This window comes from Phalacrocorax aristotelis, chromosome 4 (genome assembly GCF_949628215.1).
Source record: "Phalacrocorax aristotelis chromosome 4, bGulAri2.1, whole genome shotgun sequence".
Classification (NCBI taxonomy): Eukaryota; Metazoa; Chordata; class Aves; order Suliformes; family Phalacrocoracidae; genus Phalacrocorax; species Phalacrocorax aristotelis.
The window spans coordinates 41476110-41493479 of record NC_134279.1 but is presented as its reverse complement, the minus strand read 5'-3'; the positions used below and the strand labels follow the sequence as shown (position 1 = coordinate 41493479).

The following is a 17370-nucleotide window of genomic DNA, read 5'->3' as shown; positions in this document are numbered from 1 at the left end:
AATATAGGCACTCAGTCCCATAGAGAACTGGGGAGTACAGTCAACAAATCAAAGGTTATTTTGATAGTAGTTTCATTTGCAAACATGTTTTTCTCATCTGACTTTTGCTATTTTCATTATTACATTTCACATTATTTCCCAGGTTGTAATCTTATAGACAGTCTTCAAATTTCTAATGAATCCTGACAGCCAGTGAAAACATATGTAGTGAAAACGTGTGTAAAACTACTCTCTGACATGTCATTGCATCTGCCAGATATTGTAAATATCCTGTGACCTCCAAAATATGCCTAGGAGTTTAGTGTTTTCACAGTCATACGAGAAACAGGTAACCTGTAGATCTGATCAATTTGGCTTCAGTTATTCTTCAGTCGTCAAAAAAAAATATTTGTTTGTATAAGCATATTATTGCTTTGTGTCACAGGTATAATATATAGGGTGTGAAAGCCTCCCCTTCTTAGTGAAAAGTGACCATGATTTTTGGACCTTTTCATGGTTAATAACTAAACATGTAGCTTTTTCTTAGTATTTAGCTCACAAACAACGGCTGCTATTAACTAACAAAGTTTATATGTTAATTACGATGAGACAGAATTCAATTTAGGAGACAAAAAATAGACCTAGAGCATAAGGTCAACTTGAACCAATATATGACAACCAGTATATTTTGTTCACTGTTCATGAGGCTGACTGAAGATCTAATGCATGGAACAGTAAGAATGTGGAAGACACTAGGAGAGGAGGAAAAGTTGTAGTAGACAAGACAATGGAAGGTAAATGCAGAGAAAGGTTGAAGGCAGGCAGCAGAATATTAGAAATAGAAAAGTAGAAAGAATGACTCTTGGAATTTAGAAATGGATGTCTTGAAGAATTAATATTAAACACTATAAATGTGTTTAAGAATAACTGCAGAAGGACATCTTAAGAAATCTAACAGATGCATATCTGTAGTAAAGTGACGGCATACATAATAATTACCAAAAAATTATAATAATTCTCAAAATAAGGTTTGGAAATGCAAGTGAGAATAAAAGACAAAACAATTGACTGATACTTCTAATCCATGATTTATTAATTTCATAATCTGTGCAGCAGTAAGAGAAAGCAACAGGTGAGCAGATCTCTGGAAGAAGGAGGAAAGCATTTTGTGACATTTAAATATTGTGGTGTACCTAATTAAGGAGAACAAGAAGAGCAAATACAGTGCAGTGAAAGAATATCTGTGAAAAAAAATGACACGCCAATGGCTTATGTCACGCCATTGGAAAACAGCATGATAAAACAAAGATTCACAGAATGCATAGTAGAAAAAAGGTTAGAATAGTTCCTAACAGAGCAAGCATCTCTGACTCTTTTGTGAAAATCAGGAGTCCATATACATTTATCACTAAGAGCCAGGGACCAATCATATTGAAAAGGCTTGAAGGGAAAGGACTTGCTTCATTTGGGGGCAAATCTTATTTTGGTGGTCCAGAAAGACCATCTCAGGGCGAGTAGCTCTGTGTAGGTGTGCCAGAAATAGAGATGGAGAAGGAGAGCAGCTGATGATCTTTACAAGTGTGGTTGATGATGGATCTAACACCTTTATTAGGGTTAAACATGGACCTAAAATCTGTACCTTCCACGCTTCTGTACTATCCAACACGTAACTGCTGAATCTGAACTCCAGTAGTTTTGATCTTAGTCGATGAAAGTATAATCTAAATCTAACTTAAAAAAACCAAGGTATAAAAATCTACAAAAGCTACACTCCTACCATAACAACTTACTAACTCACTGATGGAGACAGGAATAACCAGCCTTTGACAAATAGGCATACAGAGTTTTTAAGAAACCTTACATACATTACAAATGGAAAAGCTGGTGCTATTGAAGAACTGTACATAGGAAAAGCTCTATGGGTCTCACAGAGAAGATTTTAAATGGAATGGTACTTAAAAAAAAAACACAAACTAAACATAAAGAAAGCTCACTTTGTCCTAAACTCACAGTTTCATTAATTTCACATATCACATTAGTTATCTGACTCTAACTGCAATTAAAAAAAAAGGTAGCTTAGGTATTATAAAAAAATTGAAGACAGTTCTACTTCTATTACCTACATGATATACCACAGAGAGGGAAGAAAGGTGAAACAGGGAGATGGTGAGCAAAATCATGACAGACAAAATCTTGCACTTGAGTGAAACAGGAAAAAACACAGGTCACCTGTGTTTCTTAAACAGTTTACAGAAACAAAAAGAAGCTACAGGCAGAAACACTACAGAGGTCCACATGGTTAGGGAGAGGGAAAGAGATTCAGAGAAGGAAGGACAAAAACTCAGAAAATTTGCAACTGTGTCTTTCAAATGCATGCAGAAGAACATGGAAAGTGTTTTCAAGTATTAGTTGGTACAATACAGGTGAACTCCAGAATCAAGATAATGGAGATCAGAGAAACAAATTTCAAAGAACATACAAGAAACTAGCAATTTGCCTGTGTAAAGGCATATGGAGTACAGATTTACAGTATACAGATTTCAACTTGTACTGAGCTGATGCTTCACATTCTTGAAAAACGAAGACGTTTTATACAGTGCGCATTACCAAACATCACACAGATCTGCTTTAATAAATTTGTGATGAATAAAAACCAGGAATTAGTCAAATGAAACAAAAATGCAGTGCCTTCAAGAGGTCATATGAGCCTTGCCTAGATCTCATCCTGGAAGCAAAATTTCAAGACATTTACTGGGTGTCTGATTCCATTAGCTTCATATACGCTACTTATTTTTCTGACTACCTATACTGCAGCATTTTGTGAGGATACCTAAAGGCCTGACACAAAGTAACAGGCAGGAGTTTTAGAACGCCACAGATCTCAACCATGTTAGGTTCTTAGGAGCATTCACAAGTGCTACATTTTTTTATATATATACTGTACACATGCACACACAAAAGGTATCATTTTTTTATTCACACAGTCTTTATATATTATATATTATCAAGTCTACTAGAAGATAAAAAGGTTGTTATATCTCTAGTAAATAACTGTTCTACTTGATACAAAGGTCAACCGTTTGTCATCCCTTGGAGGCATTTTATATATTGGTCCTTGAATGGCTCTGTGTAAACACTTCTAGTGTCCTGTCCTAAGGTTTGTGGTCTTTTCTGCCTTCACTGCTAATAGTTTTTAACTGAACACCCAACTTTCCCTCCATAGCCAAATTCTAGACTCATGCTTCCAACTTGGTATTCCTCCTAGGGCACAAACAAGGTCTCTGAAAGTGGTCCCCCTCCCCTGGCTTTTATATTATTTTCTCAATATTCTAGAAAGTATCAAGCTGTCTCCCTGACAGACATGTACCCAAGCAACACTGTTCCCTCCACTGGACAGCTTTTTCCGTTCTTACCTCCATAAAAGTCTCTGTGATAGCAATAAGGTTTCTTATGGCAAGAAATATTCAATAGCATTAATAAGGCTGACAGAACAGGACCTGCAGCACTTTCTCGGTTCTTAGGTCTTCTCCAATCTATTTACTGTGGGCATTTGCTTGAGTACATAAACTAGGAATTTGGCTTTAATTGACCGACATTAGTAACCTTAAACCCTGGCACCTCTATTGAGTTTTTAAATAACAAAAAATGAGCACATGGAAATTCTTTATCCAAAGTTTTATAGCAAGCATACTGAACCAGATAGAAACAAATGCCACTGAATTCCAACCTCCCACATTTTGTCACCAGAAAACTTCTCATAACATGGGGCAGAAAATGCTTACAGTTAACAACTGTCATACGACTACCATAAACTCTTTTTGCAAATGGACAGTACAACATCTCCTCCTGTATGTTCTGATTCAAAGGTGCATCATAAACTGCTGCCATACTGATCTACTCGACCTTGTTACAGAGAAAAAACCAGCACCCTGATGGCCAGATCTGTGCCCACGCCCTGGCCTTTACTACCTTTATTCGGTAACACTGTCTGGTTATTTGTGCATCTGCATGATTCCGTGTACTTCCAACACCAGCTGAAAATGAAGAAGGTTCTTAGCATTTAGGCTGAGCTTCTAGTTTCTATTTGTTTCTTAGAAAAAAGCCTCCTATTGGTACCTTGAGAGGAACAGTTGGAGAAAGGTGGCAAAGCTATGAAACAACAGCCAGGCAGAAAAGAGAGGGAGAGCATTCTTGGAGGCACTAAAGATTTTTACAAGCTTACAGCATGTGTTTAAATAAAAACAAAATGCACACGCTCAATCAAGTGGCTGAACCTCTGTTTATTTACCTCCATTTCCCTGCATATCCTATATATCTGGATTACTTTCAGTGTTAAAAGAAAAACATAAAAACCACTGAAGTCCTGTGTGCATATTGTGCTGACAGCACATGCACTACTGCAGTTTTGGGAGGGTATACACTACACTTATTTTATAACTGATTCAAGGATGTTTGACTCTTCCTGTTAAAATACTGATTAGCTTTTATGTAAGCAGGATGTACAGTTAGTTGTCTCCACCTACTAAAGGTCAGAAAACATCAGTGCCAAAAGAAGAATGAAAAAAACCCTAAAAAATACATTTCTCACCTACCTTTAACCTTTCTTGTTATGAATATCCATGGTTACAATGAGATTTGATTTCTATTGCTGCAGATTTTGAAAGGCTTAAAGTTCACTTGCACATACCCTTTAACACTGTGTTATCAAAGGCATCAGTAAAAAAGAAATTTCTCAGCAAAAACTGCCACTGTTTTTGGATCATGCTATTCCTTGGTCTGAAATAGGCAATTAAAGTCACTGACAGCAGAACAAGCACAAAAACCCAATTAATGATTTTTATTTACAATTTGAAATTACTATCTGTTCTTAGGTTTGCATTAAAGTCACCTTTAGGACCTGGAAAAAAAGGTGACATTCTACTTCCTGAGCAGGCTGCCTTTAAGAGCAGACCGACCGGCATATAATTCCAATATTCAAGATATTTGCAACTATTTTGAGGAATACAAAAGAAATTGTTCACACATTTTCATGTGACTTTAAGTGTCTAAATGAGGAATGATGAAAGCCACTGGGATTAGAATTGTCTCATAAAACTGAATTTAGGATAGTATGAACAAATGGATAATTAGTATGCAGCATCAGAACTATCTGATCAGTAGTTAACAAATGGAAAGCTCTATTTTAAGGTGGAACTGAAATAGTTTTATATCTCTTGAAGTTCAGGCAGTTGCATTACAGCTGATACAACTTGATACAACTCAATTACAGCATTTTCACACAAGTATTATATAATTACACTTATATTTTTTAACATACTATGTACAGACAATCTAGTTTTCTCAGCAAAATTGGGTCTTCCTTCTTATAAGAAAAATGGTGCAGTTCTCTAGCAAAGAGCAATGCTTTTAGAAGTGTTCTTTTAGTCATAAGGCAGTAAAGATAGAACAGCTTAAAGATTTGTAGGAAGATTTAGGATTTAGCATCATTATAACTTGAAGAAAAGAGAATGATAGTTTTGATTCTAGTCCTCTCACTGGGTGTCCTTGCATACTTTTTTAACAGGTGGCTGTCTCTACAGCTGCAATGTCCTATTGCCCACGTGATTTTTTGCCTCTCCTACCTGCAAACATCAATCTAACATACCACAAAATGCCTAGAAACTTTGTCCTACTGACTTCTCTTTTTTTCTTTTGTAAAAGATAAACAACACTCCCTTTGTTCTTTAAAGCAGTGAGATACAAACCATGATAAATAAATATGACTTTCAACCGATACTTCCTATTTCCTGTCTTATATCTCCCAGTGGTCTCAGAGTTTTTCACAGTGATCTAAGATCACTATGGAAGTCAACTAATACCTTGGTTTAAACTAACATAATATACTGTATTCAGTTCAGAGGCGTGCCATGAGGCATTACAATATTCCTTGTTCCTTCTCAGGATTTGCAACTTTTGTGTAAGAAAATAGCCTGAGAAAATAAAGACAAACCCCTATTTCTTAGTCTATTCTCTCATAAAGCCTCTTCTCTTTTTATATATTATCTGTTATTAGTAAATCATAAACCCTAGTCGTAGTACAACAAGTGCCTGTTGATTAGTAGCCACTGAAACGGAAATTCTTCAAAAGAGTTTTCCTTGATTTATCTCTAATCCTGTTAAAAAAAACACTGGTATGAAATAGAAGAGAGAAACAAAATCACTACAAATGAACCACTCATTTCATCATTCATCAAGTGAACAATTCATATTAATAGTGAAAACAGATGTAGAAAATGCACAGGACATACTATAATCAAAAGATTAACTTTGTGTGCAATTTTCTGCGTTATATTTTAGCAAATTTTATTAGCATTAGTTATTTCCACTACAGTAGAAAATATGTGTAGATCAAAGTTTTATTGTGGGTAGAGTTTATGAGCAAGATAAGGATCCAAAGGTCCTTATCAGCCTTTAAAGAGCAGAGCAGAAGAAACTAAGGAAGTTGACCTGGGTGGACCTTTGTTCATGAGTGCAAAGTTACGTTTACTGTGATCACAAACTCCTAGGCAAAACAAGTGTGTTACAAGTTTCTTATACAGATGAAGATTTTCTTGTTCATTTGCAAGTAAAATGCCATGAATGTTTACAACTTTAAATTTTGTTCAGCTTTATGGAATACTGGAACCTCAATTATACATTACACCTTTTTTCTGTCAGACAGTATTACAGGGGATGTTAACCAGTGTCTTATTCTCTGTAAGAGTACAGATTTGGAATGTGAACTTTCAGAATCCATGGAATTTAAAACTGTTGGGTTTTGGTTTAAATTTTATATAACTTCACAGTTTTTTATAACAGCCATGTTTTCTTTTTCTTTTTGCATTTCTGTAATGACAAAGCTTTCACTTCCCACATTTTTGATGTAGCAAATATTTCTGATTGACAGTTCTAATTCAAAATTAATAATACCTGCTTTTGTTTTTTAACTTAGCTGTTGGAGAAATACGGAAAACCCACTAGAACATAGTTCATTGCTGAACCAGATAAGAGGTGGGAAATATCTTTCCCACAGCTGGGAAAGGATCTGTTATTTTTTGTTTCATACAAATAATGGCAGAAGAGCTCTGCTCTGTGCATCATTCAAACCATGCAAGAATGGTTTTCTATTCAGGTTTTTATCAGAAGATTCAATAACTTCAAAGAAAAACTTACATAAATCAGTGTTTAACATTCAAGTTGAGCATTTCTGTGGTCAGTCTTTCCTAGTTTAGGCTGCTAAAGCAAATCACATTCATATATACATTCACAGAACTGGATGGAAAACAGATTTCCTACATCACGTGTCTTCTCACAATTTCCAGAATGTTGTTCTGCACAAGAACAAATGTGAAGCCTTCAAAGCTCCCAGCACAAGTGTCTGGGCTTCAGTGGCCTGGGCTCTCTTAGGCAGACTAAGGACTTATACTTTTGTATATTCCAAGGCATTAATCATTGGATTGTTCGCTATTCTCACATGTTCTTTTTCTATACAGCTCTTCCTAATATAGCCTAAACAGTGACCTACCACTTGCGTCTATCAAGTACAATTATTAAGGAATAATTTCTTGTAGTATCTTTAAAACTCAATGCCTGGCAGGATAGGCATTACAAACATCATAGCATGTAGATGACCAGAAGTAAAAGTAAGCTCAATATTAAGCAAGTTGCTAGCAGAAAAATCAAGTTAAGAAATAATTTCAGCGATGAGTGAAATATAGTGAAATAAACATTTAATAAAGGATGTAAGAGACATTCTAGAAATGACTGAACTAGCATCTTTGCAAAAAATGTCTAAGGCATCAATTACAAAACAGAAGAAACCATGAAAGAAAACTCAGCTGCTGAGGAGTGGACACTGAAGTGACAAATAATTCAGTTCAAGAAATAGTATAACTTTCACAACTAGTATGAACACAACTGTTTATAGTTAAGGAAGTTCTATCAACCCACACAGCTGTGACTTTGATGCATATCAACCAGATTAACTCCTTATCTTAAGAGACAATTTTAATTATAAACTCAGCTCTTCCTTACTGATGTTACATATAAACTGATTGCTATCTTTTAAATTATGTTTATGATTAATTTCTTCTGTATATTATTTAAAAAAACTAAGACTCAGAAAAAAACAGGAAAAAATATAGCCATGGCTGTTGAAGGAAATACTCATTATCAACAACTTCATAACGTGCAAGAAATTATCTCCTACTGCTTTTCACTTTTAACAGATATTCTTTTTACAAAATTAATACTTGCCTTTCATTTTCACTGTTAAAAAAACATTGTCAAAGAGAACTGGGTGAGGTGGAAGTCAGGAATTCTGCCTATTCGTCTTCCTCACAGCATGCGTGATGCATACCCATGAAGAACACTACTTCTCACAACAATGCAATGAAAAAAATATTGATCATTCTACAGAGGTAGGTTTTGCTGTGCTCATTTTAAAGGTGTCAAACATGTCGCTTCCTACTGGCTTCTTCTGAGTTGATGTTAACAGATTAACTATAGAAAGAAGGCTATCAATACCTACAGTTGCTCTCTGCATCTGCAAGGGAGAAGCATGGAAGAGAGCAACTCCCACTAAGCTAACACTCTTTCTGATCAGTGTATGTTACAGACTGGAATAACGCTCCAACAGAAAGAGGATAAAACAGTAACCATTTGAAGAGAAGCTCTCCAGTCAGGGAATTCTGGCACCACACTGTAATCACATTGAGCGTATGAACCTTGAACTGATGGCTTGTTACAAAGCCAGCTAACATCACATACCTAGGTACATCTAGTGTCCATATGAGCACCATCTTCTTTTCTGCTACTGCTTTAACAGACACATGGAAAAATAATAGCAATACTAGGCCACTTGAATGGAAGTTCTTCATCTGAAACAATGGACATGTCATATACAGTTCTACAGAACACTGTCCTGCCTTTTTTGCAGACATTCAGACTGAGGATTACAAGAGGTTTAAGGCAGTACTTTCACATGTGGACTACATACTGAAATTAATATTAACACTTATTTGCCTAATTTTGAGAGATACAAAGAAACTGGAGATACCATACACTTATGGGGACATTTCGGAAAACTCATCTGTGCATTACACCCATATGGACTGGAAAAGTCCAATAGCTGGACCTCTTCAAACTGGTCACAGAAGCAGAGATCAGAATTGCAGAAATATGGGGATTTTTTGGCCTCAGTTCAACAGTTCTTGCTCTCTTGTCTACATAAACTCCTGGTGCAAACAAGGCATGACAAAATATTGTGCCTTTTAACCATATTTAGCATTATGTCTTCTAAATTCTGTGTTAGCAGAATATCTGGTATTGACTGCTTTCCCAGTTAATTAAATATATTTTTCCCCAGAAAATTCTATATATTATCACATTAAACTCTGTTTTAAATATCCTCAGCACCAGACTAGGCAACAACTAATATAATGGCTCAAAGATGACTTAACTTTAGTATCTATAACCACAAACTGAACATTATTAGGGCTTTAAAAACACTTTTCAAGCCTGAAGAAAACTACAGTAACTCTGTAGCATGCCAGCTCTTGCATTGGACTGAATTGTGGTAAATTATTTTTTATACGTGTTGGCTACAGCTGCATTGCCAATGTGCAAATGTATTTCATACTTCTAGAAGGTACTCCGTCTCTCCTTGTTAAACTAAAAATAATAATTATCATAAAAAAACACCAAACCAAAAGCAGCCCATCATTCCCAAACTCTTTGCAACTACTTTCAGTGTTGGCTGAATAAACTATTTTCAGAGAGTTCACAGATAAAACCATTAGGTAATTTATGAGTTAAGCTTGAAAAGAAAAGGTTCATTAGGAAATTTAAAATCAGAGTCAGTCTTTATCAAAACTAAAACTCACTAATGCTATTGAGAAGCTTCAAGCTTTCTACATAGCCAACATTACTTTAAATTTTAAATAATTAAAAAAATAGGTTATAATAAACGTGTTTGCTATTATGTCATTGTTAATATATGCTGCTTCTGTCATCAAATACTAATACTCTATGGACAGATACAACTCCATAGATGAGTCCTCTTCAAGAGGGATCACTCTCATGGTTGAGATAATGACTTTACTACTCAGCTAATTTTAATGGAATTATTTTGTTAGCTTTGACTTGGGATGCAGTTTCCACACTGCTGAAAGCTGATTTTAAGTCTCTGCAGCTAGACATTTCCTTTCCTCCTCCTGTTAGCACCTCTTCCCTTTCTTAAGCTATCACTATGCTTGGGAGCAAAATACTTGGCTGAGGGGAAGGCAAGATCTCCATTTCTGACAGCAGCATGACTTATACTGGCTTTCGCCAAGCAAAACATGAATGTTGACTGCAATCAAGATCAGTCTCTTGCACATCAAGTGTTGTTAATGGCAAAATATAGGACTCAAGTGAAATTGCACTAGAGATTCCAAGGTCATCAATTTGGACATCAGCAACCAAAAGGATTCCCATAATAGCATCCCTCTCAGATCATTGTATACAATGTTCACCTGTTTATATGCTGACTCTATGTTTAAAAACAAAACAAATCTAGCACAAGCAGCAGTGAACATTGTACAATGGGAAGTCTATTACACAGCCTTCTCTCCTTTATCTAGGGCAACCTCATTTTTGGGAAAGAAAGCTCTGTAGTGAAATTGGATTTCTGCTGCTCTGCTGGATCTGCTATCTCCTTTCTTCACAAATGGGTCTTGCAACAGATGTGGTGGGTACAGGACCACCTCGCTCACTCCACAACACATATCTGCAAGTTGCCATCCTCAGCAATCTCCCTCCCATACATGCAGTAACTACCATATATACTATTCTTCCACCTCTCTGTCTTTCTACTTCTTCCAGTCCTCCTTCTCTTCTACAGTTGTCAGAGACTGCTTAGAATGACAAAGAGCAACAGAAAGAAAAAACTCCTGAGGGAGATGGAAAAGGGGAGTCTGCACAATGCTAAAATCAAGCTATAAGTTAACAGTAAGCATAAGATCCCTCTTGCATATGAATGGTATCATTGCTAACATAAGGCAAAAATGTTACTATCATTTTTTCACTTATTTCTCTCTCTCTCCTGCTTGAGCTTTTCCTTTTCAGATTTTCAGTTAGAAAAGAGCCATGGTAATCTGTCTGACAACAGAATGAGTTACAAGTTGTATATAAACATAATGCAAGAAATACTACAAACATTACACACCTGAATACCCACTGACTACACAAAACCAAGAACATTCAGAATAAAGATAGCTAACCAGTCTTGAAAAAGGAATAGCATGCAAGAATCTCAGGCTACTATGACATTCAGGTACAGTGACTAGGAATAAAAAGCACAGAGCAACAGCCACTACTACACTACTACTTACTTATTTTTTGTGACTTTATCTTAAATCTTTCTATATAATTTTATATATATAATGCACTTCCCTGTGATGTAGCATTATGAGAAAGAACACCGTTCTTGTATTCAGCTCTTCGGGACATAAATCACAGCAGTAAGAAGATCGCTCAAGGGATGAGCACAGAGTCTATTATTGGTCTAACACTAAATTGTTCCAGGCAAAAATTTGCTTTCAATAAATATCAAGTTTATAGGAAACAAACAAAAAAAAGACAAACAAAAAAATACTCACAGCTTTGGTTTAGCAAGCACAGGTGGTGGCTCCTTGGTGGGTGAAAGCAAGACAGCTGGAGGTGGAATGGATTTATCACCGTTTGGCTTGCTGTTAATCACTCCATTTACTCCATGAATGGGATGGATGCCATTTGTTTTTTCTGCAGATGAATTGAGCTGTAATTGAAGGGCTGTCACACCAGATCTTGACTCAGTGTTGTTTGCTTCATGGGTGTCTGTATGTTTCTTAGGAAGAAGCTCAAGAGAGCTAATTTCAACTGGAGGAAGTGGTAGGAAATGATGGAAATCATCACCATTGGATTCTCTTGTCAGTGATTCATGACTAGAGCTTTCTGAGTTAGCTAAAAGAAATAAAAAAGAATGCCTCTCTGACAAGTCATAGACAAAGTACATCGTACATACGTGCTGTACTTTCAGCTTATTAAAGGTAAGATTTCTCTGGTTCTGTGCAGATATATTTCTAGACCTCCTGTTGATAATTCATGCTGAATTAGATACATGACTGGCTATTCGTTTTCTGACTTTGCCTCATGCAAAAGACACAATAAGTAACCTTATGGGTCCCTCTAAATCTGTTCCTGGAATCCAGCCACTAACTGAGATTGGCAAGTACTACGGGACAACATCATCTGAAACGGCATTCCCACGTCCTGGAGTCTCAGCATCATTTAAGAACAAATGATTTAAAAATACTGAAGGATGTATGTACACATGGCATGTTAGTGCATTCTGCAACAATAAGTATATAAACATATTACAAAACTGAATATACCATGTCACAGTCTTTTATTTTACAAAAGGCATATGCCAACTCTGGTAGCATAATTCAATCAGCTTTCATTTTGCCTCTGCTGCCATCTAGTCCCAGAACCCTAATGCTTAAAAATTTGCCAGACTCGTGGCAGACACTTTAAAAATGCATTTTACATGAAGAAAAATTTTAAACTAGGAAATGAGCCAATAAAAACATTCAGTTTGCTTTATACAAATGCTCTGAAGTTGACAAGACCACTGTCTTACAGCAGCCCTTTTCTACAAGGGAAGCAGACTGATAACTTCACAGGTAAACTAATTATCTAAGATCTATGATTAAAAATTCCATTCTCTTCATCACATACCTGAGCAGACAGTTAGTTGTGCATTGCTTGTTACTGAACCATGTTCATTTGTTGCTGTGCATGTGAAAAGTCCTGAATCTTCAGGAAAAGTTTCTGCAATTACAAGGGTACATATCTCTTCTGGAAATAAACAGAAAAATAAACTGCATCATAAACTATTCAAAATAATGTAATGTTTTTGTGTTGTATGTTAGAAGGACACCAGAAAGTGCTTATACAAAGAAATTCTGGGAGAACTGCAGAAAAGCTTCCAACATAAATGGCTTCAAAGAAAATCGCTTTGTATCTAAAACAAGTAAATTTATCAAGCGAAGTTTTAAACAGAGGCCTGTCTTGAACTGTAATTTTGCCATCACAAGTCTGTGCAGTCATTTCACAGGTTCTATATAGGACAGTACTTATTCGTACAAATCAATGTGTTGGTTTCCATACGTGATTAACACTTTTTGCAAGATTTTTGTGGGTCTCTAAATAACACCACCAATATGAATGTCATATCATTCCTTCTTTCCTTGAAATTTTCTATATTTAATGCAACATTTTAGATTAAATCGCATTCCTAGTAAAACCAGAAAGTATTTTGTCATCAATTCCAATTAACTTTTCTGCATAAATTGACCAGAATTAAAAACTCTGAATGCATAAATAGTCCCCTTATGCAGAGTTTGGGAAGAAAATTTCCGTCTCTGTCTGCACAGCAGTGAGAATGGATAAATTGAAAATATAGGACAAAACAGCATCCCCAGAAACTCTTCAGAATGCTGCAACACAGATGTATTCTGTGGCTGTTTGAAATCTGTTCATTCTACTTTGATATATGCCATAGTATATGCTTTGATTATATCAGGGGCCCAGTCAGAAAAGTTGCATGAATGTTGGGTCTCACAGTAATGTTTTTAAAATAATTTCCATCAATTTCTAAAGGGCATATTTAATTATCTAGGCATATCTTTTTCCAGATTCTTCAAAGAAGTCACTTTATCTCTACTTGTAATGGTATTCTAATATTTTTAAAGATTCACAGTATAACTAATCTAAATAATCCTAGTATTTACACAACACACCTAGATAATTTTAGACCTGAACAATATTACATTTTGGGTTTCCTTAAGTAGTTAGGAGTTTCTTTTGCTTGTGCTCATTTTCCAGTCTCAAATCCGAAGCAGGGAAGTTTTATAGAATTCTGTTTCATTTTAAATTAAAAAAAAAAGCATTTCACATTTTGGACATTTACACAGAATAATCCCATTTATTATTACGTAATAAATGGAATACAGCTAATAAAAACAAACTGAAGAGAGAGGGAAAATATTTCAGTCTCCAATAACTTTCCCATGAAAAGTGTTCTGTAGAAGAGGTTCAGTAAGGTAAGCTTCACTTCTTTTAGTTCAAAGAAGGAAAACATTTTCCAATAGTTCTTTTTTTTTTTTCTTTCCTAATTTTCATTGTGGAATGGCAGACCACCGTCTCATTTAGAGAGTTAACAAAAAAGTTATGCAATTTTTCTAATTATAAATGACAATGTATCCAAAAACTTCCTGTACTGGAAATGAGCTAAAAATGAATGACTAACTGAAGATTTGGCAGAGAGTTGTTTTTCAGATAGAACATGCTTTTTTTTGGCAACACAAACCAGTCATTCTGTGTAGTTGCAAGAGGCATGTCTGGTAATACTGCAGCACGTTGGATCTTATCTGACCCAGATGAAGATTAATGACTCGTGAAAGGTCTTATCAGGAAAGCAATGGGTAACACAAGCTAGTTTTTGAACTACCGAGATCAACTTTTTTAGAGTCTTGGCATGTTGTAAGCAGCTGAAGCTATACTGTTAACCACATATCCATACTCCTGGATTGAACTGACTCTGGGGATGCCATCTGATACATGCAGTGTGCTAGTTTCCTGTTCATTTAACAGCAAAATTCTGAAAGCTGGGTATTTCGGGACTGCAAGTAAAAAAATCACTCCCACCATGCTGAGAACTGCTGTTCGAATGAGGGCAAAGGTGCTACCAAATATAAAAACCAGCAGAATTCCTATTTTCCAAACAGCAGAGCTAATCAATGCATAACGTTCTTTCAGCTTTTTAAGTATGCAAAATGATCACATAAAAAGAGCTGATGTTCAGTCTTCAGTGGTAATAGAATTCTAATGGATTCTACAATGATGTGGTTTGTTTACTGAAGTGATATATTTGAAAATTATACATGGTAAATTGCAGTAATCCTTGTGAAAGAAATTGCAAGTAACTTGGTGATGAAAATAATCAGAGTTTAAAACTCAGTGTTCTCAGCCAGATGACCAAACTACAACACAGTTATGATCAATCATGAGAAAACTGGCTAAACTGAAAACATAAAAAAACCCCTAAGAACTAACCAAAAGGCAGCTCTGGCAAAAAGCACGTGCAAGCAACATATTGTCGTTGTCTTTATTCATTTTGCTCCCCCCAAACCAAGAATCGCTGACCTCCAGGTCCTTGCTAAAAGGCTTACTACTGTGGAAAGCACAGAAATAAAATACTAATTTGACAAAAGAAATATCTTTAAAGATTTCCATAACACAGCCTGTATGCATAGCACTCTGAGTATTTTTCTAGCTTTACATCCTGACTTAAGTAATTATTTTTCTTTCTCTTACTGTGCTAAGTAGAATCTGATGATCTGAAGTAAATAACGTCTGTTCTACTTCCCGGCAATCACCAGTTCACAAATAATTTCATCACAAAAATGCGTTCCAGAAAGCAGCTCCGAAATGCTGTTCTCAGGGCCTTAAAACATATTTAACACTTGACTAAATGAATACAAAAGCATTCTGTTCACTGAAACATGCAAAATGCTTAGGCATGCAAGTACTTGACTATTTTGTCAGTTATTTAAAAGAAAGATTACATTTTACAGAGTAATCCTTTCTATTTATGGTTCATGAGTCCATTAGGAGGAATAATCTTTGGTAAGACAGAAAACTGTTGTATTTTAACAAATATCATCACTGGCAATGCGTTTACTTCAGAATGTTTCTACATATTACATTAATGGTAGAGTAGTTCTTTATCTCATCTTCATCTCCAAATGTGATCATTAGCTTCCTCCACTGTAATGCACATACAGTCCTGGGAAATAAATATGGTCTTTTATCAGCAGTTGTTCATTACCATGCAATGAACAGAGCTATTTCTATAGATATACATTCAAAGCCATAACTTTTCTGCTACACAAAGACAGTGGATAGTTACAGTGGTGGTTTCCTGGTAAAAAATCCAACCAAACACAATCCTGCCATCTTGTAGACAATTCGTCTCGCATTGTCCCTCTTGTTCCCTTATCCATCAGATGTTTAACTACAGTTTAATGGCAAAGCACTATGCCCATTAGGGAGCTTCTCATTTAGGTATCTGTGCATCTTTTATATAAAGAGAATGGGAAATTGTGAAAATAGAGAAGAACTGAATATGCATATTAGTATAATAGACAGAAGTGTTGCAGACCTGTAGATGCCTTAACTTGAAATAGCACAATGAAAAAAGTATTTAATTTACCTGTTTCTGATGATCACTATTGTATACAACCCAGACAGGCAGCAGTTCTGGCTTATTTAATAGGCTTTATGCCACTCAAGAAATGAAGAGACAAGTTTCTAAAAGACATAGAGAGCTGACTATGTTTGAAGATATCTCAAACAGCACTTACAAAATACTGAGAAATAAAGCTGAACAACAGCGAATATGATTGTGGGCAATATAATGCAGTTTCAGGGTACGGAACCTAGGTTACAGCATATGTAACTAATACCCAAGATGGCTGCTATCTAGCCAGTTCAGGTACAATAAATGGACTTTAGTCCCTAAAGCAATGCTCAGGTTTGAGGAGAAATTAAGCCATTTATCAGGGTCAAGGAAAAGTTTATGCTAAAGCTTACACTAAGGCAGTTATGATGCTGTAGATGCCTAAGCCAGCTAGTTTGAAATTAAGTCAGGTGTATACATCAAAGCTGAAATCAACATATTCAGCAACGTAATTGTGATGATTAATGTACCCCAATAAGCTTTAAATATTTAAAACTGAAGAGGAATAGGAGATGGTACAAAAAAGATCAGATGTTTATATTGAATTTGGAAGCATCAACAAGCAAGGACAGTCGTAGCGGTCAGACTTCCGATGGGATAACTGATAGGACCAGAATTCTGTAGGTACCTTGGGAGCGCAGAGTACAACTGAAAAAGTAATTGACAAGCAAAAGTGCATAGGTTGGTCAGACCACCTTTAATAAAGGATAGTTTTAACTTATTTTCAGTTTTTCTCTTCATTTGCCATCTTGAGCTATAGCTCATTGGAGATTGCTTTCTTCAAGCCATTCTTTGCTGCTCAGCAGTGAAAGAGGGAGCCAGACTCTTAGGTGTAATTCTTTTGTTTTCACTAAAAAATGCAAGGATCCAACATACACACTGACCTACTGAAGTTTCTGTGCTTTGAGCTTCATCAGCTATCAGAAAGCTGTTTTTCGTGGTGTTCGGAGGCAGTAAGGATATCCGTAATATTTGCCATATATTTTCAGTTTCAAACATTATGCAGAAATAGGGGGGGATTTCTAAGGGAGTTACTTACTAGAGTTGAA

At 35.8% G+C, this 17370-nt stretch overlaps 1 protein-coding gene across 3 annotated transcripts in view; it reads right to left on the bottom strand.

The window, feature by feature from the left end:
* Positions 1 to 17370, bottom strand: part of PALLD (palladin, cytoskeletal associated protein) — a 209522-nt gene that overhangs the window by 104330 nt on the left and 87822 nt on the right. The window contains exons 9-10 of one of the 3 annotated variants that reach the window (XM_075091120.1): positions 12757 to 12876; positions 11637 to 11979 (exon numbers count right to left, since the gene is read on the bottom strand). In XM_075091120.1, the coding sequence (XP_074947221.1) occupies positions 11637 to 11979; positions 12757 to 12876 (463 nt within the window). The remainder of the gene's footprint in view (positions 1 to 11636; positions 11980 to 12756; positions 12877 to 17370) is intronic. The other 2 variants (XM_075091121.1, XM_075091122.1) reach the window with 2 other exon arrangements.